Source organism: Corvus moneduloides, chromosome 8 (assembly GCF_009650955.1).
Source record: "Corvus moneduloides isolate bCorMon1 chromosome 8, bCorMon1.pri, whole genome shotgun sequence".
NCBI classification, from domain to species: Eukaryota; Metazoa; Chordata; class Aves; order Passeriformes; family Corvidae; genus Corvus; species Corvus moneduloides.
Window position 1 is genome coordinate 4792085 of NC_045483.1, and position 25422 is coordinate 4817506.

Below are 25422 nucleotides of genomic sequence, written 5' to 3' on the forward strand. Positions count from 1 at the left end.
ACATTAGATGCTATTTAAAATGATATAAGTTCCTAGCTGCCTGTTTGGCCCCTGCCATCTGTTGGTGTGATTAACCCAGGCTGATGCACAGGTGCCTCTGGAAGGGGCTGAGATCAGGCAGCTGGAGGCTGCCCTGACAGAGGAATGTGGTGGCGAAGATAATTGGAGAGTTTGGAAAAGGGACACTGCTTTTAAAAGAGGTTGTCTAGGCAAAACCCACCAATCCAGGCAATGTTAGTGCTGCCCTGAGATGGAACCATGTTTAGAAATTGCCTTTAGGAAACACTTCTGATGTTTGCTATTTCTTAAAGCTTTGTTGGTGTTGGTCAGAAAAGGGCTTACAATATTTTCAGTAACAATTGTGCTTCTGATCTGCAGTGGTGGCTTTGGTGATCAATCGTGAGCATAAATGGCTTTTGGAATAAGTAAAGGACCTGCTCTCAAGGCAGCTGTGCTCTGTAATGGCCTCAGAAGGATTCCTGCCCTTCCAGCGACAGGGAGCAGTACTCAGTGGTTGCGCTAATGACGTTCTTGTAAAACGAGCTATCATTTTGAGCTACTGTTAATCAATCTTGATTGGGGAGCTGGTGAAAGGCCCTTGACAGTGTCCATCTGCTGGGACAGGGGTGTGTGCTGCAGCAGGGGCCAGGCACACTCCCTGTTCCAAGTGAAAGATGCCTCTCGAGTGCAAACGTTTAAACATCGCGGACGGCGGGGAAAGTGCAGCCATGGAGATGGAAGGGAGGAGACTGCAAGAAGACAGATCTGGGCCTGAGCAGAGTGTTCCACAAGCAATTCCTTGTTGGACTGCTCTTTAAAAGGTGGCCACTGTGTGCTGAGGGAGCAGCGCAGCCTCCCATGGCCTGAGCTGGAAGCAGGACAACGACCAAAGGCTCGTGGCACCGCGTCCCTCCAAATGTTCTGTGTTCAGTGAAAAGTTGCATCACAGTGACCGCCTTGGATTAATACAAGGCTGCTGAAAAAGGGCTGTGATTTGGCAAGATCAGAGCTGTATGAAAGTGAGGGGTGGGACTTGGTGTGGTGTGCCTTGTAAGCCTTCTTTTCCTCTTCGAAATTTTCTATCACATCCAAGAGGCCACTTCTAATGGAAGATACGGTGTTACAAGGCAGATGGAAGAGTTAACCAGGAGCTGTGTCTTCCTTGGGTGTGCTGGGGGGCAGGCAGTGGTACACAGTGGCCAATGTCTTTTACCTTCTCCTGCCTATGAGATGTAGAGCCTGGGGTAGTCCACGACCTCACAAGAGCCCCTGGCTGCTGCTCTTTTACAGAAGCCTTTTAAGTGTTTCCTGAATCATGGTTTGAGCTTTGCAGATCTCAAACGATTTAACTGATAATTTACATACAAATTACAGCTGTGATCATTAAGGATAAGCAATGGAAATTGGCCTGGTTATGCCTTTACTGATGGAAACAAAAGGCCATGGTCTTCAAAGGTTGTTGCTTTTTGATGAAACAATTCTGATAAAGTCCAGCTGTCTCGGCATGTTAATTATGATGAGATGAGGCAGGAAATGGCTGTAGTGCCTTCAACAGGAAGCTGAACCTTGGCATTCTCATTCCTGCATACTTAAAACTAAAACCTTTTAGAACTGTTTTATTTATGCTGCTAAGTATTCTTTTAAGCTGTTTTATTTTCTTTGCCTCTGTTACAGATACATATTTCAGAGGCCAAGGTTTTCAAATGCAGGTGGAGAGGCTGTTGAGGAAATCTAGTGTAATTTTTAAGGCTGCCCAGAAAATACAATTGCTCTTGAAGTCAGTGGAGGCTGTAGGTGACTCTGTAGCTGTGAGGAGCAGCTCATCCTTGGGAGAGGAGGGCACTGCTGTGTACCCGTGTGCATTTGACCACTGGCCCTGTGTGTATTTTTCAGCAAGAGGCATGGAGAGCAGATTTCACTCTGGGTTTGGCGTCCCTTTAGCTTGACAGATATTTGAACTGTCTGAAAAAACACTGTGGTAGATTTGTTCCAGACTGCATCCTGAATAGCTTTTTATTACTTCCAGCTTTTGTTGAAGGGATTAGTGCTTGTGGGGAAGGTGCAGGATTGGTTCCACTGCAAAGCAGTCCCCTTTCTCCACAAAATGGCTTTGTTGGCAACTTGAGTTTTCCCCTTTGTTACCCTAAAGATGGGCCTTAGCTTGGTTCTGGAGGGTCATCTCCATGGACTAGCTTTTACAAACTTAGGTGCTGATCATCATTCTGGCTGCAGTGGAAAAGACACTGCTGGCCCTTACTGCCTCATCCTCGTTGTGGTTTTGAGAGGTAGCCCTAATTTGAGGGATTTCTGTAATCCTGACCTGATGCTGGCACAGCAGCAGCTGTTGTGGTGGCTGCAATCAAGTCCACCAACTAATTTATCTGTAGACTCCTGGGTAGCCCTGAAGATGCTGCTGCTCTGCCTCGAATGCTGGTCAGGCAACTGGAAGCTTTACAATTTTTTTTTCCTTATCGCCCTTTAAACAATTTCTTCTGGGCCAAGCAATGGTAAATTGGCACCAAGAACAAAAAGTATCTAAATGTAATCCACATGCTGTTCCTTTCATGCCTTGAAGAGTTTCAGAAAGGATGAAACAAGGTTCAAATTCATCAAATCCTGTAGAGTGGAAACCCACTCAGGGGAGCAGCAAAAATTGGATGTTGCCTAGAAGTGGTTTTTAATTAAAGGTCAAATACAATAGTACTGAAGACCTTGGAGGGGTTTGATGTGGTCACTTCAGGCACTCTATTGCCTGCTTGAGGGGCTTGTCAGGCAGGCTTGCAGTTGACTACTTTTGTATTTCTTTGTATAGAGAAGTCCCAATAAAAACTGAGGAGTCCTGAAGTGAAGTGGTCCCCTGGGCTTCCTATTTCAATTTCACATGCAGGAGATCTGGCTGATGAGATGTCTTTGCAGCGGAGTGCAGTGTGGGTCAGCAGGATATTTTCTTCACTAATGAGAACTCTAAAAGCAATCAGGAATTCCCACCCGTTCCCCTGCTGCTTGTTACTGCCTCATGCTGGAGTCTGCCCTGTGGTTACTGTGAACTTCTAGCAGTGGTGCCACCTACTTCCACCTGTCCTGGTAGCAGTGATGGGATGTGATGGACATGGCCCGTGAGAGCAGTCAGCACCTGGTGGTATCTGCTCATTAACTATGTTCATTACTGGCTTAGTGAAGCTCGGTGTTTTTCCTTTCAAGACAAATTGAAGCAGTAAAAGGTGTTCTTAGGTTATGATGATTTAATCTATAAAGAAGAAAGCTGTGTGTTAATCAGATCAATCACTGGATGAAAGCACAATTTGAGGGCAAGTGTGATGGTTTGTGGACATTGCTGCCTTTTCCTCTTTTGCTTAAACATGCTGAGGAGCTGCCAATAGTAAAAACGTAGGATGTCTTGGAGCATTTTCAGATGGTGTTTTCCATATGTGAAGTCTGCAAGTTTTTCTCCAAGCTGACCTGTAATTCAGGAGCATTGCAGGTTATGTTGAGGGTTGTGTGAGGGGAAACTTTCCAAACAGTCCTTTCTCCCATTCTGGGATGTTTCCTTTCCCCTTCTGTGGGGCAAAACTGAGCCGCTTCTCTTCATTTCTGCCTGCATCTTCCTGGCCTCTTTTCTGCACCCGTCTCCATCAGAGATTTCCCTCCCTGTGCATTTGTTGTATTGGAGCCTTTCCAGGAGCAGATTGTTCATGGAAAGGATAGTTATTTTCAAGAAAACCAGAGGTTGGGCTGTACTATGACATGGTACAGACCTGGCTGCATGAAGCAGCTTTGTTTGGGGAGCTGCTGGTGGCTGTATCCTGACTGGCTCCAGTGCCCTGGTCCCAGTCTGTACCCTGATGGGAGCTTCCCAGAGTTTGGCCCATCCAGCCTATGGGCTGCAGGGCAGCATTGCCATGGGTGAGCTGTGAAGCCCGTGGCTCAGAGGCTGTGCCTAACAGTGGCTGCATCTGAGCTTTTTATGCTCCATATGTATGAGAAAGGTGCATGTGATGGACGTGATGAGAAATAACCGTGCTTGCTGCAGAGTGGCTGGGTTGGCAGTACCCATTTGGAGGCTAAAGTAAGCACTCAGCTCTGTCTGGGATGGTGATAAAACTGGTTTGGATGGTTGATTGTCTTTGACCTGCCCCAGTTTGCTTTGCCTTTGTGGGAGCTGTGGGTAGGGACCAGGAGTGGTCACCTTGTGTTGCCTTGTGCAAGACCTTTTAGCAGTCCAGAGAAAGCAGCTTTTTAATCCCTCAGTACCAGCAAGTAATTCTGCCTTTTCCTGGTGTACTTGTAATGTAATTTGGCCTTTGAGTGTAGTAGTTAATTCCTCTGGTTGGCTTTGTTTAAAGTCTTCTGTTGTTTTAATGTGATCCTGCTTTTAGCAAATAATGTTAACAGTGATTTTCCTTGCATCCCTAACTCACTTTAGTCTGAGTAACAATTCCTTAGTGTTGCAGTTAAATTTTCAATAGTTACTTGATTTTCTATTTTGATTACATGCACAAATTTGCTTTGCTTTTCTACTTCATTAATTTTAACACTAATTGCCACTTCGGGCAAAAAAAAAAACAAACCAACCCAAACACTTATCGTTCATAGCATCATTATAGGACTTGCTTTTAGAATGTTTTCTTTATACTGAGAGAGACTTTGTTAAAGGATTTATTCCTGTATTTTCTGTCCAGCTGTATTTTTATTTAGAGAGGGGGGTAGCAGGATTTCTGAATTTGCACTGATTGTAAGTACTGCTATAAATATTTGAGGAACGGAAGAGTTTATTTATAGTGGAGTGTTGGCCTGCTAATGAAGGAAATGAAACAGGGCTGAGAGAAATGGAGTTATTTTTCTGGACCCCTCTAGTCCTAAAAATTCCACGCTAATCTGATTTGCTTCAGGAAAACTCCATTGTAAAAGAAATTAATGTTTCCTACTATTAAACAGATCTTGAATCTTTAACTTTTAAAAAAAACTATTATGGTGAGACAACTGAAGCAATGCTATGAAGTTGTTGCGAAATGTGGACGAAGTAGTGCAAGGATCCAGAGCATGGGATAACCTTGTTTTTGGATCTATGCATCCAAGTTTACTTTTTGGAGGGTGAAAATGTGTGGGTAGTTGTAAATTTTATTCTGCTATTTCCTCCACTGCTACATGACAAATGTGCTTCTCACGATGTTAACGTGGGTGCAGGCTGGACCAGGACGTGGCAAGGAGTGAGTGAGAGCCAGGAGAGCCATGTCAGGGTCTGCGAAGAGTGATCACCTCAGACAATGTGGGCTGAGAAAGACACTCTCATTTTATGCCATGTTTTTGGATGTCACTGACCCTTTGGACTTCAAGAGGCTCATTAGTGTGGGAAATTCCTGCAAAATGGTAAATGTTTTTTGCCGATCCACATTTACTCATTTGGTTTCCTCCTCTTGGGTTAAGATTTCAGAAATACGTTCCATTTGTAAGTACATTTCAGTGGTTTCTATGGCAGTAGCAGCACGGGTCACCTTGGCATCACACCCTGTAGGTTTTAGCGTGCTGTCAGACAGGTGGGCGTTTTTATCCTCCGTCTCACAGAAGGGGAAACGTGGAGGCTGATGCTTTCAAGAGACTTCTGTCTTGGTCTGTCTGGTTTCACAGCTGAGGCCCAGGAATTCTGAGTTTGAACCCTCATAGTAACTCACCTTGAGGTCAGAAGCATCTGATGAAAACTCAGTCCCTCCGTCTTATTTGATGTATGCAAAACAAAGGTTGTCTGTGGTTAATTGTTGGAATTTTGTCACAAATGGAATACTCAGAGCAGCAGACTGACCCGTTTGCAAAACCCTGGCTGACACTTGCAGCACATGATCTCCATGGTACTTTAGGTACTCTGCCTAAACCGTGCTTAAAACGAGTACATGCGGCTCCTTATAGCTGTGGAAGGGGCTGGAGAGGGAGCTCAGTTCCCGAGTGGTGATGTTTTCTGGATGTCTCCCTTTGGAACAGGGGCACCTTACTGGACACACACGGACAAAATGGAGAAGAGGCTCCACGCCGTGCCAGCCGCCAACACCGTCAAGTTCCGCTGCCCGGCCATGGGAAACCCAACGCCGACCATGCGGTGGCTGAAAAACGGGAAGGAGTTTAAGCAGGAACATCGCATTGGCGGGTACAAGGTAAGGGCTTATGATGGGATTTTGTAATTTGTGTTCTTGACCAAAGCTGTTAAACAAAAAACAACCTCTCAAACCCAGCCCTCCTCCCTCTCAAAAAAAACCAAAACCAAAAACTTGCTGAAGTCAACAGAAAATCTTTTAATGGCCTTGGATCAAACGTGGAAGCAAAAGGAGGTAGTTGTTTTCTTCTGGGGAAGGGTGGGTGGTTTCTTTGGCGGTTACTGAGCACTAATTCTATATTTATTTTTTTTTCTGAAATTCAAGCTTCTAGCCTAGCAGCGCAGCTAAGGATTATTTATAGAGACGTATTTGGAAAACTAAAGACTGACTTTGCAGAGCAGATTAAGACTGTTTTGCTCTATTCACTTTTGGCTGCATTGTTAAAAACATGACCATTCGCTTTGGTGAGTGTAAGGCAGTTTAATAAAGGAAGGCTTGGAAGTCAAAAGTTATTATTTTCTATAGAGTTTATGGCCTGTGAAACTGAAATGGGAAGAATTTGAGGGAAAGTAACAGCAATTACTTGGAAGGGTTTGTTTGAATTTTAAACAGCTTCAGATTAGATGTCTTATTTTGAGTTGGTGGTTACTGATTAAGAGAGAGTTTTAGGGAGGCCAGCTCTCTCTGTATGTTAGTGCACGGACCTTTAACCTCATGGTATCTGCCTAGGTCAGGTCAGAAGTCAGGATTCGGTCATCTGATCCCACTCTTCCAAGGAATTGGGAATGCATGACTTTGATGGCAAATTGCTGTTCAAGCGTTGCCATTTCTGAGTTCCATTCACCTCTTCTCTGGGTCTTCTCTCAGCAGCTTCTTCACGTCCCCGACACCTCAGCAGCTCCTCCCCAAGGAGGAGAAGTTTCTGAGGCAGTCACCTCGTGTCAGGGTTGGAATCCCCAGCCTGGAGCTTGTGCTGAGCTGCTCCGAGCAGTTTGCAGTTGTCATTAGATGCAAGTTAACTGGCTCTGCCAGACAGAGCTCAATTCTGAGTCCTGAGGCTGCCCCCCAGTCCTGCACCCCTGCCTTGACCCCATGATTGCAGCGTTGTTGGGGGGCTGCCTTGGGTGAGCCATTGCTTTGTGCTGTTGATTCAGGTCCTGCTCGGTGCAAAAAATCTGTTTTCCAGTGCAGAGGAGGACAAGCCTCAGTCTCCTTTCCTCTCTAGCTGGATTTACTGTAGAAAGTGTCAGTTTTTCCAACATTAGTGTTAGCAGAGAGCGGAGCCCAGAAAGTCTCCCTGCATGAGCACTAATTATCTAAGTAGACTTTTCCATCTATGTTTGCTTGCACCATAAATTACTGTTGCTTATGAGTGTACACCTGGCAACACCTTCTGCCTTTCATAACGCTGTGGAGTGTTAACGAATTGGCTCCAATTCAGTGATTTTTGCCCTTCTCAGTGCTTTTTTAAAAACAAAAAAAGCGCCAATTAAAGAAAAAAAAAACCCAACCAAACTAATCCTGTCTTGGAAAATAATACTAACTGTTCTGGTACTAACCAGACTGTTATTTGAACACTTTGCATCTGATGAAGGGGAAATGAAGATATGACTCTTGAAGACCATGAAGGAAAATGTGTGTCTAGAGAGGCAGGATGGAGATACCTGGTGTCTGGTTTGGGAGGGGGATCTTTGGTGGGCTAAATCAGCTCGTGTGGGGCTTCCATGCTGGCACTGCTAGTCTGTGCTGGGGAGCTGGGTGAGATCATTTAGACTTGTGCCCATTAAGTGGCAGAAATTAAACTTCTGGTCATGTTTGTTAAATGTATTCAACTTCCTAGGTATGTATGTACTCTGGGAAGGAACCACAGATGCCTGTTCCTAAAGCCAGCTGGATAAGTGAAGCCTATAAATCTAATTCTAAATCATAACTTCTTATATCTTTTTAGTCCAAAGGAAAAAAAAATGCACACAGCCGAGGATTTCAGACTTTCTTGTTGCTCAGAAATACATTACATTTTAAATTATGTTGTAGGATTTACTTACCATTGTCAAATCAACCAAATCCATGTATATTCTACATTCTGTCATTTTGAATAATCATCTTTGAAGATTGAAGCTTGTTTCCAGTGTATGGGTGTTAAAAAGTGAGGACTCCAGAGCTTTTGGAACCTGTGTCCTCATCTTGTCAGAGGGGGCAGGCTGAAGTCACTGTGGGCTCATGCAAAATTATACTAGAATAGAGAGAAAATTGCATTTTCTTGACACCACTATACCACGGAACTTTTAATGAAGGAATCCTCAGGAAGGACTGAGTCTATCAGTGTTGGTCTGTCTTCAACCAGGTATCACAGCAGCTCATAAGTCTTGCACCTTAGCTTGTCTTGAATCTGAGGGCATTTTTGCTGGAGATATTCACAGTACTTTGGGATAGAATAGCTGAAAGCAAACCGTATCTGACAGAAGAAACAATCATCCTTTGAAGCCTTAAGGGACAAAGGGAAGGGAGAGAAAACGTGAAGCTTCCCAGTAATCCTTCAGCCACCTCTTTCCTGCTAAGAGCTACGAAATCCCTTGGTGTATTGTTTTTATCAAAATCAGATAGTGGCCTGTAGCACTTTGTCCCTCGGACTGGGGAATGTCTTGAGTCAATTTGCACTCAGGCAGGCTAGCAGGAGGGTGTATGTGCTGGCCAAGATAGCTTCCAGGGCGGAATTCCTGTACTCTGACTAATTCTGGGTGGTGAATTTCAAAATTGATCCTTGTATGATCTTTCAAGATATACCCAATCTCCTTAAAATAAAGAGAATGGGATCAGTTATTGAACATCAAAATCCTTTTTACTCTGATTTTTTGAAGTGATGATAGCTCTTGTTTGTGCCTTTAGAGGTATTTAGTATTTTCTTTGAGTTGATAATCTAAATCCTCTCTGAGACCACAGGAGCCTTTTCTTTCCTGTACACCACCCAGAAAGCAAATGGACTTCTATCAGCTGTTACTGTTTAAGCATTAACACGTGTGTATTTTCACCTATGCCTTTGGATAAGCTTCATCACTGCAGTCGTCTTACACACACTTCAATTCAGCCAGGTAAATACAGAGTAAGAAAAGTTCTGATTATAGGAACAACTGCACAAGCCTATGGCCTTTGCAGGGATGTTCTGTACTTGTTCTCTTTGCCTGAGCAGTACCGCTGTGTGTCTGTGGTCTGAACTGTGCTGATTTTGTGGAGAGTTCTATTTTGGTTTCTAATCCTTTCCTTCGAAATTAGTTTAAAATTGATCCATTTTTAGCTAAGTGACAACTTTTCATGGCATTATCTATTCAGTGAAGACACACATTTTAAGACTGAACAGAACTGTCCACTATTCTTTACGGGATATTCCAAAAGCAAAACTTTTCTATGAAACATTCCTTGCCCTTTCCTAGGTCTCTGACCAATATTTCTTGGCATTTTGATTCCAATTTGTTTCCCACCTCCAAGCTATAACTTAAGGGTGCAGTTTATATGCATTTGATATAGTTAATTTAGTTTAAAAATTGAATCTTTCAGAGAGATTGTTTGGAAGAATGGTTAAAGATTTGATGGAGAAGATGCCCCCAACCCCCCCTACAAAAAAAAGGCATGTCAGTAATTTTCTAGAAGTATCTGTAACTGGTCAGGAAAAAGCCTGGATGAAGGGATGTGGCCTTTCACTTAAAAAGGCCACATTACCAAAGCCTGTGTTTCAAGCTGTGTGGGTGCAGGGATGTGGCTGGACTCTGGCATGTCTGAGAGTGAAATGTTGAATTTGGAAATCTTCAGTGCGAGAAGAGGCTGCTCATCCCCAGCAAAGGGCTTTTTCCTGGACTTAGCAATGCTGCACTTGTATCCAGAAAGCACCAAGCCAACAAACTGAATCTTGTTGAGTCCAGATCCCTGACATAAATCCAGTTGTGTGACAATATGTCATAAATGCTTTGGGCCTCTACAACAGTTGTTTAGCTTAAACCGAAGTGGCTTAAGCTGTTGTTTTGTTATAAAGATATTATCTCTGTCCATGGAGTTACAAGAAGGGAAATTGCACAAATACTTTTTAATATTGCCATCCAGTATATCCACTTGTGGGTCTAAGTTAGTTATGTTTTCTTAATGAACATAAACAATTTCTTGTGTTTTCCTATCAAATTAATTACTTGCAGCTTGTTTACAATTTTTATTTTGTTTTAACTTTAGTGGAACTGTGATCTGTTCTTCCTGTTTTGCAGTCAGATTGGTTAAAAACTCTTGCTCTGATTCTGAGAAGTGTGTTTTAAACTTGTAATGGCAAAAAGTTCAGGTCACTTTGACCAAGTGTCCTTCAAAATAACTCCCTAAGAAGTAAAATATTCAAAACATGTAGCAGTTGTATTTGTTATTAACCAACAGTTTACGACAGTGATTCTTCCTGTCCCAAGCTTTGACTTCCAAAGTTGCTTAGCTGAACAATGAGATGCTGAAGTAACGCTGATAAACTCTTTCTAGTTTTATAAACTTATTCCTTAGCTCTTCACAGTGAAGAAAAATCAAGATACCATTTTGATGAAACCAATGACCATTAACGTGAGGGGCTGAGGAGAGGAGCTTTAAGTTTGGGCTGGAGATTTTGAGGCCGTGTCACACATTTTTTGACGTTATCGTAGCATCCATGGTCTTCTGCTGCTGCTGAAGTCTTGTCCACACTTCCTTTGCTTTTCAAAGCCCACATGGCCAGTCATTAGCTAATATTATTAGTCCACAACTGAGTAATAATAGTAATATCCAGCTATTGAGATAATTACTGGCTGGAGGAACTAGGAAAGCCAGGAGCCCTTATAGAGAGAACTTCTCTTCCAAGCTTTGGACTGAAGGCACTTTTACCTCCAGCAAGGGCTCTTGGCACTGGGATGTGGCCCTGTGCAGCTTTTCCTGCTGGATAAGGACCTACAGAATAGTCAGGCACGATGCAGGATTTCATAGCTATAGTTGTAATGATGTTTTAAGAATGTATGGTTACTGGAAGCGTCACTGAATGGTCCATAAATTTTTCTGGTGTACAGCCCTGAATTACTGCTTTCCATTTGGCTGATTAAAATGACTGTACCAGATTGTGTTTTATTCCATTTGCTGAAATATGTACTTTGCAGTTGAAGAATTGTACATTGCAGCTACAGAATGTAAAGCTTTCTGAGCACTTTGTCAAAAATGTAATGCTAAAACAAGGAATTAGTCCATAGCCAGCAAAAGGTCATTTTGGGAGCCAACTTCTGATGCAGGAAATATATGTATGTACCGGATGGCTCTGTATCCTTCCAGTACTGGCTGGATCCTATTTGCTGTGAGACCAATGCCAGCGCTCCTTTGGAGTTCAAATGGGAACAGAATCAGTACCTTTAATAAATTCTGTCTGAGAGGGATTCTGTGAGATAAGTGTATATCCTTATGCTCTGTTTCTGTGAGGGTTTTCTTCAGGCATTTCTCATGAGGCAGCATGAGTCTAGGATTCATTTCTTACTTGTGGTACCCCAGAGCAGCAGGAGGTCTGGGGGAGGCATCCCAAACATCACCCCTCAGTTTCTCTAAAACATGAGCTGTGTATTTGAGCCTTTAGGAAGGATGGAGACTTAGATGTTAGGGGATCATAGCCATCCTCTGTTGCTCATGGGTGGTTATTACCAGCTGGCTGTTTGGAGACAGATGGGGAATATCCTGAGGGTGTGCATTCACTTCAGAGTGGATTGAAAGGTAAAGTCCGGTAAGACAACTGCTGCTAATTGGTGCCATCCTGGTCAGCCTGGGAGGACTGAGTGTGCACTGACATCTGCAGTGCTCAGAGCAGGGGCCAGGTGAATTTATAGCAGAAGGTGTGAAAGCTTTCATTGCTACAAGCCATGCTGTCCTGGATCAGGCATAAATCGTTTCAGTGTCCAGAACTGTCGAACGAGCACAGAAGAGGCTTTCAAACACGGATTACACAAGGTTAATTACTCAGGGAACAGTTCTTTTGGAAGGGGAGAGGGTGAAACTCTGCTTGAGAAGATGCCAAGCTCTCTGGTTCCATCCCCCAGGTCCGTAACCAGCACTGGAGCCTCATCATGGAGAGCGTGGTGCCGTCGGACAAGGGGAACTACACGTGCATAGTGGAGAACCAGTACGGGTCCATCAACCACACCTACCACCTCGACGTGGTTGGTAAGTGAAGCTGTCATGGGCAGGACAATGTTTTTAACTCATGACTTTCTCTATTAAAGCATTTCGAACTGAGCCGATACGTTCCGCATTTATTTTGGAGATGATTTCACAGTACTCTAAAAATAAGATTTCACTGCACAGCCAATTGCTTCATAACTTTATATATTCATCTGTCTCACTCGTGTCTCTAGGATTAATCTGCCCCTGCCTTGGCAAAAAGTGTAATATCCACCCACAAGTTTACCATGACGACCAAATAATAAATGCTGGTGCAATTTTAATCATTAGTATTACAATTTAATTATTACTTGTACAATTGTACTAACACAGACTTTAATAACTGCAGTTACGAAAACTGTCAAGCAATCCTTTAGAGTCCTGTTATTATAGATGAAATTATTATTTTTTTTTAAATGAAAAGCTAGATACTGACTTCGCAGCTAGAGCAGATCTGGAGCTTCAGGAAAGGCACTTTGCATTCACAGCAATCTAACAGAGATCTGACTGGAGCCTGCTGGGTGGGCTCTGAGCAGTGCCCAAAACACAGATGATAAAAATTCTGAAGAAGTGTTTTACCTGAGGACAAATTCTAAGCAGCTGTGGGAATTTTTAAGTAGTAGCAAAGCGGTGATTACACAGGGCTATTAAACACAGGCTTAATAATGTTACCTTATTAATACCTAAATCCTGTTGACTTTAATAAGAATCACAGATGTTTATTTAAATGCTTAGCTAACTTAGAGCTTGAAATCTCAGGAACCGTTTCTATTCACCTCTAGTCTTGCTGATTAGCCTGGATGGGTGTGAGCAATTTTATTGACTCTGAAGGCATTGCTGTCCAGAATAATCAGTGTGGCTTTTCTTATAGGACCTGCTGGTAGAACCTTTAGGGATCCGAGCCATGGTTTCTGAAGTTTGCCTTGACTAGGCTTTGCTCTCTCCAGCTTTGGGAGGTGATCTGAACATTACAAGCTCTGTGAATAGAACTTTTGATCAATCACTATTGAAAGCAAAAATTAATTTGATTATTGCGTGCTGTTTTCAGCTGGTGACAGACAGCCCAACTCCATAGATTCTTTGCAGAATATCTTGCTGTAAGTTTGGGGTTGTGTGACTAAAACGGTGACAAAATATTAATGTCCCATGTTCTTGATTGGTTTTACATGAGTAAAAATATATCTCTTGCGTTGTTTTGGATGGTCTTTAAAAGTAGTGTCTTGTTTTGTCTGAGACCACCTAAATCTGCGGAAACCCCCAAATTGTCAGCTTTTCTGGGCAGAAGAAAGGAAAACATTCCCTGTGAAAATACCAAGGAGAGCTAGCCTTTGTGGAGCAGAGGAGGGGAAAGATCACTTTGTGATGGGGATGCCATCAGACCAAAGCCCCACCACCAGCCCTCACGCATTTAAATCTTTAGAGCCCGTGAACCACCCAGCTCCGCTGTGCTTGAGTTTGGGGAGTCGACACTGAAAGCAGCGAGGATTTCCATAGCCTTGGCAATATTTTGTCACAGAGTGAGCTGTAGGTATGCTTGAGGTGAGCTGGGTGGCTGGCAGAGCCATTTTTGTTTGAACACTTGTTTAAACAAAGTTTATGGAGGGTGCAGCAGCAACGGCTGCTGGGGATGGTTGTCAGTTGTTGCAGTAAGTTGTGTTCTGCGTGGTGTGGTTCTCTGCTGCCCACCTCACCCAGGGCTCAGGCTGCCTGCAGGGGCTTGCCAGGCTCTAGGCCTGACTCAAAACCTTTCCTTGCTGAAATGAAATTGGTTGAAAATTCCCTTTCTCTACCCCCTGTTTGTTTTCCTGTCCCAGCCTGGTGTGTTTCATGTTGACCATAAATTTCTTCACCCATTTTTTTTTTCCTAGCAAATGTGTTCATGGATGATGCGGTCACTTGAGCAAATATTTGTCAGAAGCCCTCTCACCTCCTCTCCTGCTTTGAGCCTTTTGAATGTCTTGCATTGAGGAATATTTTGCAGAAGTTTATTTTTCCTGGCAGTAAATTATAGTGACCTGCATGAATGAATGGAATGGTAGTAAGGATTATGTCATTTATTTAAATGTCTAGTCCTTCCCTATAGAGAGGCAGAAAAGTAAATAATGAGGTTTTCAAAAGTGATGAGAGGTTTGGGATGCTGGATACCCAGCTGATGGCACCCATAGGACCCTGCTTGTGTCTTGTAAAAAATGAAACCAGAAGTCCAAAAATTACTTCTGCAAGTCACAACCTGCATTCTGGAGTCCTGCATACTTACTAATTTAACCACTCTTTTTCTTCATTTCATTTGATGGGTTCAAGGTTATAATTGTGAGTCTGTTTGAAAACCTGTGCATGGGAATGTGCACCCTGGGTTGAATTTAGTGTGAATCTCTCAAGAGACTGGGATTTCAGCCTAAAGGGGGGTTGATCTTGGAGTGCTCAGCCATTCCTATGTGGCTGGAGGCTTGCAGTAATTGTGGAGCATAAAATTGCTGAAGCAGTAAATTAAGGCTGGCCAGAAGGGGAAACTCTGACAGTTATTCTAGTTGAGACAGTTCTACAGAGTTAACTTTATGCCCTTTTTTCTGTTTTCATATGAATTTCCAGTTCCCACAGGGTTGTGGAGAGTTATGAATGTTTGTTTAGAGGCAACTGCGTATGTAGACCGCATCTTACAAACTTCAGGTCGTAATTTTAGGTCAAGTTCTGTGTAGAAAACTGTCAGTTGAAAGCCTCTGAAATTACTTTTCCTATATGGTTTAACTGCTTCCAGAGCTGATTAAGTGTAAGTAATAGCAAATGGTATTAAACATGGTAACATATTACACTAACATGAGCATCTGACTATATGTTGTAATGTAGAGAACCCTCTGATTATGTCACAGAGTTGGGAGGTATCCCAGCAAAAATCGTGCCAAATAGTGACACAATGCTAGTTAGGAATATGCCAATAACTTTCCAAACCTTGAACTCTTTTGACAATTAAAAGCCTGGAGCCAGCAGGGCTGAGAAGTTTTGTCAGAATGTAGGTGTGAAGTATTCTCATTTTTACCTTGTAATTACTTGCAAGAACTCTTAAGAGTCAGCTCAGATGGTCTTGTTCAAAATTTACAGACCTGGCAAAACCCTTGCACTGATTTTTTTTTTTTTTTTTTTTTACAGTGGGAGTAGAAAATACGGAAGGAAAAAGGCAGCAAGTCATTGGCAGCGTCTCTGTTGCACAGGATACTTGTGCACAGTGACTCTGTTAGCAAGGAATGGCCCATTCAAGTTGGCCAGGATGTTCTGTGCTGGACAAAGCTATTCTTTAAATGTTTGGGATACCCTGGTCAATGGCCTTTTCCTTCCTCCTCCATTTCCAAGCAGGGATTCAAGCAGGGCTTTGCTCAGGGACTCAGAAGTGTTAGGTTGCAGTAGTGGCAAATGGTGGTGGTACAAAACTCCACCAGGATGCTGAGAAAGGGAGACGAGTCGATTTTAGTTTTTTATTAGAGTAGTACCCAGAGGCTTCAATTAATATTGGATACTTATTGTCCAGGGCAACCTGCCAGCACACAGTAATTGCTTACACGAGAAATACAGCAAGGCCAGGAGAGGGAAATGTCACTGTCCATTTTACAGATGAAAACCTGAGCTGTGGAGTGATGAAATTTCTTGCCCTGGGTCACACAGGAAGCTGGTGACAGAGCCAAGAAGCAAAGCTGGTCTTTGAATCCTAATCCAGTACCTTAATTAAAAGAATGTTCTCTCCCTTGTATAGTTCAGCCCATCAGCTGGTTTTTTACATGCAGCTGAAGTGCCTTTTCTCCTCCTTTGTATTTAACAGTAGGTAGAAACTTGGGTTTTTATGGTGAGCTTACTAATAGACTAACTCCATTCTCATTAAACGTATATAAAGTTGTGCAGTCTTGAGGGAGAAGGAATGAAAACGATGTGGTTTTCACTTATGAGTTGTATTGTAGTGAATCCGGGTTGTAGGAAGCAACGTGGGAATGCAGCCACTGAGACTTGTATATAATTAGATCACTCTTGGATTGCAATTATTGCTGGAGTACAATTTCAGCAGCGGCAGCTCTGTTTGAGCGTGGAGGAACTAATTGAATTTGGGTTTTAACGACAGAAGAAAAAAAGGTTACTCTTTGAGCAGTCCTGGTCCAGGTAGCCATTTCTGCCCTATTTAATGTTGTCATCCGGGGAGACAAAGGATGGTTTGGTTTAAGGTGAAGTTTGCCATGTTACCTCATTTACTGGGATGTATAAGCAGCTGCTAAAGCACAACACCTCTACAAAGAATGTGTAATCTGACCGTGCTGTTTACTATAAAAACGAACGTGTCACAAATATATTCTTTTTCAAAAGAAGCACTTTTGCAGCCAGGTTAGCAGTACTTTGAGCAGTTCCTAATTTTCTTAATAGCCATGCCTTTGGCTCTCCTTGCTGAGGAGTGAGCTCTAGGGGTGGCAGAACACCATGCCGCTGTCCCTTAACAGTAACTCGCATTTTCATATAAAACCAGTGTGAGAGTAACTTCTCATCCAGAAAGCATTTTAAATGACTCTCAGTTTAAAGCCTGTGCCTCAGAAATCTCATGTATGAGTGATTTTACTGATGGCTGTGCAGAAAAACATTTTTATTCTGAACTCTTGGTGGTTTTAGAGGGCTATAGGATGAATTTTATTCTTGTTTTTTTATAGTGTGTTGTTAAAAATCTTATTAAAATGGAATCGACATTTTGCTGTTGGTACTTCACTGTTTATGTTTCCCTTCATTTAGACAGAAGGAAAAACTTCTGCCTTTGTTTCTAGTCAAGTTTTATTTTTGGACTTTCATGTGCTCTTGCAGTCTCTAGCTGTGAACATGGCATGAGCACATTTTTTTTTTTTTTTTAAGGACATGTTTCCATTTTGTCATTCTCAAATTAATAAAAACACATGTACTGTTGTTTTGCTTTTTGCTGAGGCTTGTTGGAATAAAGTTCAGAATTAGTTTGACTTAAGAATAGTTCTTTCTTTGATTTCCAAAGAATTGTTTTTAGGATTCAGGTTACATACGAAAAAGGAACTGACACCAACTCAATAACATGCCTTGGGTGTTGCATCATTAGTGTCTGGCAGGAGTTAAGGGCAGGTATTACAACCAAGCCTAAACTTGCATTTCTGGCAGATGTTCTTGTAGTTATTGACTGGCTCTTTACATGGACAAGCTTTGGCTTGATGTCTTCACCCTGGTGCTCGCGGCGTGGGGCATGACGAGGCAGGGCCAGAAAGGAATCCAGGCTGATGCCTGCCCTCAGGTATCTGGTTAGGCTGAGAGGGAAGATGCTTTTATTTAATGGGCTGATAAGCCCAGAGTGTGGACTTTACACCTGGCACCAGGCTTTTGGCAAGGTGTGTGCATCGCAGGAGGAATTACGCAAATTGTTTAGCGCTGGGGGCTGTGTGGTTTGCTCCTGAAAACAAAGCCCACACTGTGATGGTTCAGCTCAGGGAAAATGAAAGCTTATGGGTTTTCCCCCCGTTTCCTTAATAAGGTAAAAATATTCCAACCCTGTAGTTTTATAGCATTAAAGCTTCTGATTTCATTGGAGTAGTCTGGCTAAATTACATTTTATGGACAAATACTAGTGTCATTACTTCATCTGCTGGGTGAACAGTGAATTTGTCATGTTTGGAATGCTTCCTGCAGAGTCTGCTGGGGAGGACTGGTCTCCCTGTCCCACTTTCTATCTTATTACTGCCCCAAGGCAGGTATTTCTCTTTCTTTTGATGAGTGATGAACAGGATATTGTTTCAGCTCTGTTATTATAATTCTTAATTATGCCTTCTAATTTGTGCAGTATCCTACTCATGGAAGTGCAAGTAGGAATTTGCAGGAGCTGTCTGAAGTTGCAAACACAAGACTGTTGCCTTGTTAATGTGCAATTGGCACGTGTCATAAGCCATGTCTGTGCCTAATAAGAGGGGCTTTCTGACCTGATCCAGGCTTTTCTAACAGCTTTATTGGTGAAAAAATGGCAGTGTGATCACAGGTAAATTGGTAAAGCTATGTTTTCTTAAACACTTAAAAAAAAAGCCTAAAAAAATTATTATAAATATAGAAAAGTTCTAAATGAACTGTGATGCAGATTGGATGAATGGACCATATTAAAGATGAACATAAGGTTTACAGTCTAGGAGAGAAAGAAACATTAAGGGATCCTATCAGGGTGAGAAAGGTAAGAGGGTGAGGAATCTGGCAGTACCAAAGCAAGGACAAATCAGTGAAATGTGAAATTCTGTGTCTAATAAAAAAACAGGTTGCACTTAGAACCTTGGTGTTGGTCTCCTCTCCTCTCCTCTCCCTGCTCTATAAACCACTGTGTGACCTGACATCCAGAGGTGGCTGTGATTTACAGCTTTTCAGGATTTTAGGCCATTATGTCATCCTTGGATTGCTACCGTTCCCGTGGTGCGGCTTCCACAGCTGCTGTTCCATTTAAATATAAAAAAGCACATTAAAAACCAGAGTTTGGTCAACACTTTTGAATATTGAACTGTTCTGTAAAATTAAGATACTGAGTTTATTTTTTTCGGATTGCTCTTGGAAAGGTGGCATGAATATGTTGAAATTTTTGGCTTTCCCTGAAACTAAAACCTTGATACTGTCAGAACTTTAGCTAAGGGAAGAACTTAACATGGCAGTGTATTAGTTCGAATAAAGTCATTTATCATTTTTACAAATGCTTATGAAAGTCTAAAATTGTATATACTTACCGAGATTTTTAATCACCATCACAAATAAGGTGATCAAAGCATCAGTTGTTTTGTGTATTCTGCATTTACAAGTGAATCTCCATGCACTGATTAGTGTTTACACCTGCAGCACTGTTTCTGCTGCTCAGTTGGATTATGCATTGCTGAGCAACAACATAATTTCATTGCACCAGTTGGTTTCCTTTGATATTTGTGCACCTTGGGTGTTTGTGAACATACCTATGTCTATATTTGAGTGAATATTCCAACAAATGGGTTTTATTGCCCCAACTGCTTTTCAGTGACATTTTCTCAGAAAGCAGCTCTGGCACCTGCTGCTCAGCCAGAGGCTGTTGGTGGTGCTCCTGTCTCTGCTTCCTGGGAAGCTGTCCATTTATGCTGAAAGGCAGGAAAATGGGGGTGCAGGAACATTGTGGATTATCCCCAACAGGCAGCTAAGCCCCACACAACCCTTGCTTACACCTCGCCGTGGGATGGAGGAGGGAATCAGAAGGGCAGAACTGAGAACTCGTGGGTTGAGATAAGAACAGTTTAATAATTTAAATATAATGATAATAATGAAAAAGAAAATAAGAAAAAGAGAGAGAAATAAAACTGAAGAAAGTCAAGTGATGCAAATGAGAAACAGTTGCCACCACCAGCTGGCCAATGCTCAGCCAGATGCCGAGCAGCAGCTCCTGGCCAGCTTTGTCCCCAGTTTATACCCTGAGCATCTGGTCTGGAATATCTCTTTGGTCAGCTGGGGTCAGCTGTCCTGGCTGTGTCCCCCCCCAAGCTCCTTGTGCCCCCCACATCCCCCCTGGCAGGGCAGCACGAAGAGCTGCCAAGTGAGTGAGTGTGAGAGCTGCTCAGCAACAGCCAAACCATCAGTGATCTCAACATTATTCTCATCCTAAATCCAGACAGGGTACTGGACCAGTGCTAGGAAGAAAATTACCTACCCAAGCCAGAACCAGGACAAGGTCTGTAGAAAGTTAACAGATCAGCTGTGTAGTTGGACACAAGTTTGTGTCCAAGCGTGGCCAGCCTGTGAACGCTGTTGCATCTTGTGAGCTTTACTTGGATTTACTCAAATTACTGGAAGTATGACAAATGTGTATAATCAGGGTCTTCCCATGAGCAGTCTTCTTCAGCATCTGGTCCAACGTTCAGAACAGTGGATTGTGTGTTGCAGAAGGCAATGTGGTGTTGATGGAGGGATGTCTCCAAACTTCATCACCAGGGAAGGGAGGCCCAAAGGGCTGACACAGACGTGTCAAGAGGCTGAGCCAGGACTGTCCAGCACTGAAATTCTGGGCTCTGGAGCTTCTTTTCTGCCCTGAGACCTGCACAGTAGGTATGGTCAGTCAGCTGCTGGTTGGCTGTGCCTGGCAGGGAGCTGGGGAAGGTGAATTCCACAGTGCTTCCAATAATTTCACACCTGCATCGCTCAACGGAACAAGTGTGCTGTGTAAGAAAAGGGGGGGAGAAGTGTAGAAATGTAAGGAGTGCTTTAAAAGCTTTACATAATCTTTTCCATTTTACTTTAAAGGCAGAGCTGTTTTCAGGAAAGGAAATTTGGCGGATGAGAAGTACGTCACAATAACAACAGAAATAATAACTCCCCCTGTGTGCTTTATGGCATCACTGGGTGCACTGGTGAGTTAAAGCCACTGCAGCTGGGAGAGGACATCATCCCTGTGGGAGGGATGCTGTTTGCCAGGCATGCAGTAAACCTTTGGCAGAGCCTACTGGAGAGCCCATTCCAGTGGATGCTGGACCCAGCATTGTCTCTGGTTATTACACAGCAGCTGAGTGCCGGGAGCTGTGTGTGGTACAAAGGATGATATCTCTGGGTGTAAAAATTCGTGCAGTCTCTGGAAACAGCCAGAACAATAAAATTTTACCACTTGTCTGTGAGAAGTCACAAGCTGTTTTTCATATTCTCTTGTAGCCTTTTTCTTTTAGGGTATTCTGAAAGGAATATCAATGAAAATTGTAGCTTCTCATTGTTCTGTTTCCCATCATTTTTTCACACTAAAATAAGGCCCCTCCACCCTTTGTTCAGACATGTATGCAGCATTTGCTTATGCATGCACTGTATGAGGGATTCTGCAAGGGAGCTCCAAGATTAGTGTTGTACAGCTCTTGCTGCTACGACTTTTTCTGCTCCTTGGGGCTGATGAAACCCACGCTGTCAGCCTGACAATAGGGCTTTGCTCTTAAGCACAAACTGGTCTTAAAACCCTGTTGATAATTTCATGTTTTAAAACAAGAGCATTCATGTTTCCTGCCTTAGCCCCAGGCTTGCTGGATGTTCCTGTTCCTTTTAATCCTCAGATATATGTATGATTTGAAGGACAGCTTTTAACTAGTTCAGATTCTGATTTTTTTTTTTTTTTTTTTTTTTTTTTTTTTTTTTTTTTTTTTTTTTGTAGGGGGTGTTACTGTTTTCACTGATATCAGTGGGCTTTGTATCAAGCCAAATAGGTCAGTCTTGCTTTCTGTCTTTTCCCTGTGTGAGGAAGAGGTGTGCAGGTGCACTTCTGCTGTACAGGTGTGCAAAGATGGATTTTTAGCTAAATGCAGATAGGACAGCAAGCTGAAGCTCTGCTGTAGAGCTATCCAAGGAGACAGATGGGGATAATGTCAGTGGGAGCTTTGCCTGCTTGGGAAACAGTGCCATTACTTAAAATTAGAGATGAAGGTGGTGAAGCCAAGGACAAAGAGTTTGAATACACCTGCTTAACTTCTGTAAAGATTTTAAAAAGGCACTGCCTTTTCCTTGGCTGGCCTTGCTGAGCAGGAGGGCTTGAGTGTCACAAGGAGGTTGGATGGAGTGGTCGAGGCTTTCCTATGTATAGCAAATGGGTCTGCTTTTGATATATGTGACTAAAGTTTAATCTTTGGGATTAAAATTCTTTAATAGTGTTCAAATGTTTAATTTCTTGCGAAAGTATTCAGTGACAGCAGGGATATGTGGAGTCTGGTTCCCTGCTGTCTCACTTGGTGCTGACTGCTGGTACTGCCCACAAACCAGAGCAGAGCTGGGTGCTGGGGCCCTGTTGTTGGCAATGGTGAAGTGACAGACACAGCAGCAGCAAGAAGTGCTTCAAGCTTGTATAAAAGGCTTCTAAATTAAAGGACAAAGGGAGCTTAGAAAGTGGTGATGGAGGTTGGCCCGGGGTCCCTGTGGCAGGTTCACTGGAGCTCCAGCTGCAGCAATGCCCTTTGGAGCTCTTGGCCACCAAAATGACTTCTTCAGGTAGTGCTGGGCCAGTAGGAAGTGCTGTACGTGGAGGTTCCTGCTGTACTGGAACATGGAGTAGCATGAACATTGGTTGGCTAATGCCTACTGATTAAAAGATGCCAAAATTTGTAAGGTTTGGTGTCAACAGTACTGGTAACGCTGGGCTGATCCATAAGCTATTCTGCAAGTCTGCCTGACAGGCTTCTGTTCTTTGTCAAGTGTTCTTGCCAGGGATGGTGTTTATCTCTTACTGTTTTATGACAGTGATATTAATCCTTCCAGCCTTAAAGCATCTTGTGATTTTGCAGAGTTTAGGAAGAGAACATCGTCCCTAACTTGTTGTGGGCTCTACCTTGGCGTGTATAAATTCCCCAGGAAGCGATGCTTTGGAGGGGTTTGTATGTATGTCTATTGAAATAGAACATGACAGTTCAGCAGCACTTCTGAATTGGCCATAAACAACACGCAGAGCTTCACCTTGTGCAGAGAGAAACCCAAACTGACGTGCAGCTGCTGGAGGCTGCTCAGCTCCTGGCTCACAGACGTCTGGCACATGACATTAATTAGCAGAGGTGTTCTGCCTACACCTGCTTGGTTCTTTCTGACCTTCTGAAGAGCAGCTAGCACTCAACCTTCCTCCTCCATGCCATGGAGCAAGCAGTGGAGTGCTCTGCTTCCAGGATTTCAGAGAGCACAGGTTCCCCTAAGCAATGGCTTTGTGCTGGGTAGAGGAAGCAAAGGTTGGGCTTGGCCCATGGGCAGAGAGCTACCTTGAAGGAGGAAATTCCTGTGGGGACTGGCATCTGTTTGGTTGGACCCCTCCTACGCCACTCCACGTAGGGGTGTGGAGTGCAAGTGTAGCTGCAAGTGGGGTCCTTTGTATGAACTTGGGTAATGCTGGATTTATAGAGCAACCTGAGTTGCAATTCCTCATGCTGGAGTTGTTCCTGGAACTAGCCTCAGAAAGGCTCTCTAATTCAGAGAGCAATAATTAATCCAGCCTCTGAGTGCTTATAAACTGGTTTGCAATTAGTGTATGTGGGATCTCTTGTGATGGGGAGAGACGCATGCTCCTCCATCAGCAGTGCTGCTCCCAGAGCCCGGCAGCCTTCTGAGATCTCCTGGGTCAGGTAGATTGCTCAGTGGAAATGGTGGGAAAGTGCTGCTCATGGGTGAAGGTGAAACACAGGGGAGGAATGTTTCAGTCCAAGACTGTGATAAAAAGGCTGTGGTTAATTTTTTTAAGGCTTGCAAGTCAATCTTGCAAGTTTACAATGTGAAGCCAAAGGTAATGCAAGAGGCTGTGATTACAGTCTGGCCTAAAATGCTGTAGGATGCTTTTGAGAACCATAATTTACAGCATAATTAGCATCTTCCAAAGCAACAGATGTTGCAGGATCTGAAGGAAGGTGGTTGGGAGTGGATAGTGTTTCCTCCAAACAGCGTCCAGGCTGCTGCTGAATATTTCTCAAGCTTGGAGTCAGGCAAAATAAGCAACTAGAGCTGAGGGTGCTGTGCTGAGCAGGGCAAGGGAAGAAGAGAGTATGGCAGGTCTGTGTTTCCAGTCAATACAGTGACAGCTTCATTTCTCATTCAGTGATGACTGAATACACAGAACTTTTACTAGGGGCTATGGATCCAGACTTGGTGCTCCGAGGCATCATTTGAGGGATCCCTCTGCAGCTTCTCAGTGGCAGCCGTCAAGATGAGTTCTTAGAAGGCAGTAACATTTCAAAACTGCTGTTATAGGCTCTGATAAATGTGTCCAGTTAAAAATTATGGGAAAGAATTAGGTAATTTTTTTCTCCCTCTCTTCCCCTCTTAATTGAGGTTCTCTCCGTTGTCCCCAGAACTCATGCTTGGTCTTGCATTTGCTATTAAGCTTTTATTTTTCTAGCCCACACTTGAATCACACATTTGCAAGAAGAGGAAACAAGCACATTCAAAAGGAGAAAATAAGAGTAGTTTTCATTTTCTTTTTTTTCAATGAATCGGATGCCTTATGCAAAGCCCATTGAATTCCATGTGAGTTTTCCCCCTGACTTCAATGGGCTTTGGTTCTGGCTTTTAGCTCCCGTGAAAGGTCCTGAACTGTCTGTGCTAGGGTGACAAGGAGGCTTGGAGAGACAATTCACAGAGCTCTTCTCAGCCCCTGGCACAGCCAGGTTGCTAAGGAGACTTGGCCTGGCCAGGGTCCTGGAGCTCCCCCCTTCCGGGGTTATTGTCTGCTGTCCCTGCCAACGCTCTCTGGTGGCAGCAGTGCCACTCTCTCAGCCACAGGGCCTCTCTCCTGGCCTCTGACAGCAGCAATTCCTGCCCTCCATCTTCCCTCTGCCGGCGTGCTTGGCGAGCAGCCTCCCTTCCGGCGGCTGTTCCATCCTGCTCGGGGGCTGCAGTGATGGGGTTGTGTCTTCTGGTCTCCCTTGGCCATGAAGGTTGGGGTTTGGCCCTTACCACCCACCTCCACACCCCAGCATCTTCACCTGGAACGGCTGCATCACTTTCCTCTTTCTCTCCTGTCTCAGTTTCCCCTGGCCAGCAAAAAAAAATTGGAAATAAATCCAAGGATGGGGAAGACATGAGGCCCTTTTGTAAGAATCCTCTGTTCAGGGGCTTAGATTCCTTAAAGAGCCAATTCTCAGGATTCCCTGTGAAGTGTGTAGGCTCCAGTAGTCATTTCCAGTGGCAGGACAGGTTCCCACCATCTCTAGGTGTCCTGCAGTGCTTGGAACTTCCTGGGCAGCTCCTTCCCATTGTGCCAGGTTTTTTTTTGGAATTTGGAATTTTCCAGCCTTCCTGGGTTCTTTGTAGTTTTATCTCTTGGAGGGAGGTATTCTGAAGTTTTAACATTAACAGGCTGAAGGACAGTTTCTTCTAAGCCTTTTGGGCAAGGTCTCTTTGTCAGTCATCCCCTCAGATAGCGAGTCTGTTTGTCTACAGATAAGTGAGCAGAAGTGCTCCAGCCCTGGGCACTTTTATGGTGGTGTAAAATTTAGGTGCTTGTGGCCTTGAATATGATATTCCTCATGTGAGCAATCATTTTTGTAGATAATTAATTCCTCAAATGGGGAGGATGTTGGTTTTGGTATCTAAACTGCAAGCTGGTGTCTGTCTCTTACGGTGGGATCTGGCATGAAGCATGTTGGGGGTGATTTTCTGTATTATAGCATATGTTTTTGACTTGATTTTA

The 25422-nt window shown here is 43.5% G+C and overlaps 1 protein-coding gene across 13 annotated transcripts in view; it reads left to right on the top strand.

Annotated features, from left to right (window-relative positions):
• Nucleotides 1-25422, top strand: part of FGFR2 (fibroblast growth factor receptor 2) — an 80377-nt gene that overhangs the window by 22691 nt on the left and 32264 nt on the right. For all 13 annotated transcript variants that reach the window (XM_032115558.1, XM_032115557.1, XM_032115559.1 and 10 more), the window contains 2 exons: nt 5974-6143; nt 12149-12272. In XM_032115558.1, the coding sequence (XP_031971449.1) occupies nt 5974-6143; nt 12149-12272 (294 nt within the window). The remainder of the gene's footprint in view (nt 1-5973; nt 6144-12148; nt 12273-25422) is intronic.